The sequence below is a fragment of the Vigna radiata genome, unplaced genomic scaffold (assembly GCF_000741045.1).
Source record: "Vigna radiata var. radiata cultivar VC1973A unplaced genomic scaffold, Vradiata_ver6 scaffold_167, whole genome shotgun sequence".
Taxonomy (NCBI): domain Eukaryota; kingdom Viridiplantae; phylum Streptophyta; class Magnoliopsida; order Fabales; family Fabaceae; genus Vigna; species Vigna radiata.
This window is the reverse complement of record NW_014542360.1, coordinates 802,331-804,056: the sequence shown is the minus strand read 5'-3', so window position 1 is coordinate 804,056 and position 1,726 is coordinate 802,331. Positions and strand designations below refer to the sequence as shown.

General features: G+C 38.7%; 1 protein-coding gene across 1 annotated transcript; it reads right to left on the bottom strand.

Moving 5' to 3' along the window:
* Positions 1-756: 756 nt before the first annotated feature.
* LOC106779686 lies at positions 757-1,086 on the bottom strand. Its single transcript, XM_014667857.1, has one exon. It carries the CDS (start codon positions 1,084-1,086, stop codon positions 757-759), a length of 330 nt encoding a protein of 109 aa, XP_014523343.1.
* Positions 1,087-1,726: the final 640 nt, after the last annotated feature.

Here is a 1,726-nt window from a genome sequence, read left to right as displayed (position 1 = left end):
GTCTCTCATTCCCAACTTCTTCCCTTTTCTTTTCTTTTTTCATTGAGCTCATCTTCATGCTTTTCTTCTTTTCTTTTCTTTTTCTCATGAATTTTTCTCTTTTCACAACAATTGAGCTCAATACCTTTCACTTGCTTTTTTTCCCCCATACAACCCCAAACTTGAACCTTTTCATCACATACAATTAAACTCATCCCAACTCAAGGTAAAAAATTTCAAAACAAGGGTTCACATCCTGTTTAAGGCTAAGGTTCAAAAAGGGTATAAATAATTCAAGCACTTTGGGTGAGAATTTGGCTAGAGAAGGGTTTTCAAAATTGGCCTTGATCATATGACATTCACATGCAATTCAATCGATCATTAAGATTAAGGCAATATCATTCATGTTTTCCTGTGAACAATGCATACATCAATAAAAACTCTAGGGCTCAAAATCTCACACACATGCTTTCTCATACAAAATTCATTTATATACCCTGCCTAGCATCATGACCACAATCATAAATTATCACACGTCTTTTTCCTGGGTATTAACATGTATTACAACTCAATTCTCATCCACATCAAATACTCATCAAATAGATCCATCATGCAAATTAGTCAGTCAAACATTTTCAGAGCAAGTGTTAAAGCCAAGAGTACACAACAAAATTAAAATTCAACCTATTCTAAGAATTTAAAATGCAAGAGTGTAAGAAGAAATTCTAGGTTGCCTCCTAGTACCGTTTGTTTAACGTCGCGAGCCTGACCCAAACCTCATGGATCTACCAACATCATGACTGAGGCAAATTGCTCTACGTCTCCTCCTACATAGTGTTTGAGTCTTTGGCCATTCACGATCCAGCTCCGTTGCTGATCATCCTCAGTCGAAGATTCTAATTCCACTGCTCCACTTTGAAATACACGTTTCACCACGAAAGGTCCCGACCATTTTGACTTCAGCTTGGCGGGGAATAACTTTAGCCACGAGTTGAATAAGAGAACCAAATCTCCAGGATGGAAATTTTTCTTCATCAACTTCTTGTCATGATAAAACTTCACCTTATCTTTGTAAGTCCTGGATGACTCGTATGCATGCAACCGCATTTCTTCGAGTTCTAGCAGCTGGTTGCCTCGTTTCCCTTAAGCCTTAGCAGGGTCAAAATTCAAAAATTTCAAAGCCCACCAAGCTTTGTGTTCCATTTCAACTGGCAAATGACACGCTTTTCCATAGACTAACTGAAAAGGGGATACCCCATAGAAGTTTTCATGGCCGTTCTATATGCCCAGAGAGCATCGTCTAACTTCTGCGACCAATCTTTTCTTGAAAAGGTGACAGTCTTTTCTAAAATTCTTTTGATATCCCTGTTAGAAACTTCAGCTTGGCCATTTGTCTGCGGATGATAAGGTGCAACCACCTTATGTTTCACCCCATAATGCTTAAGTACCTTAGGTAGTTGAGCAATGCAAAAGTGAGATCCCCCATCACTAATAAGGATCCTGGGAGTTCCAAAACGCGAAAAGATTTGTCTCTTTAAGAATTTGATCACGGTGTTAGCATCATTCTTAGGACATGCTACAGCTTCAACCCACTTACTCACATAATCAACAACTACTAAAATATATTCATTATTGAATGATGGAGGAAATGGTCCCATAAAATCAATACCCCAGCAATCAAAAACTTCAACTTCCAAAATTCCCTGTAGTGGCATCTCATGCCTCCTTGAGATGGTCCCCGTCCTCT

Bases quoted from the DNA above. Each gene is read 5' to 3' on its own strand.
- LOC106779686 (XM_014667857.1), bottom strand. From the start codon at position 1,086: ATGCGGTTGCATGCATACGAGTCATCCAGGACTTACAAAGATAAGGTG.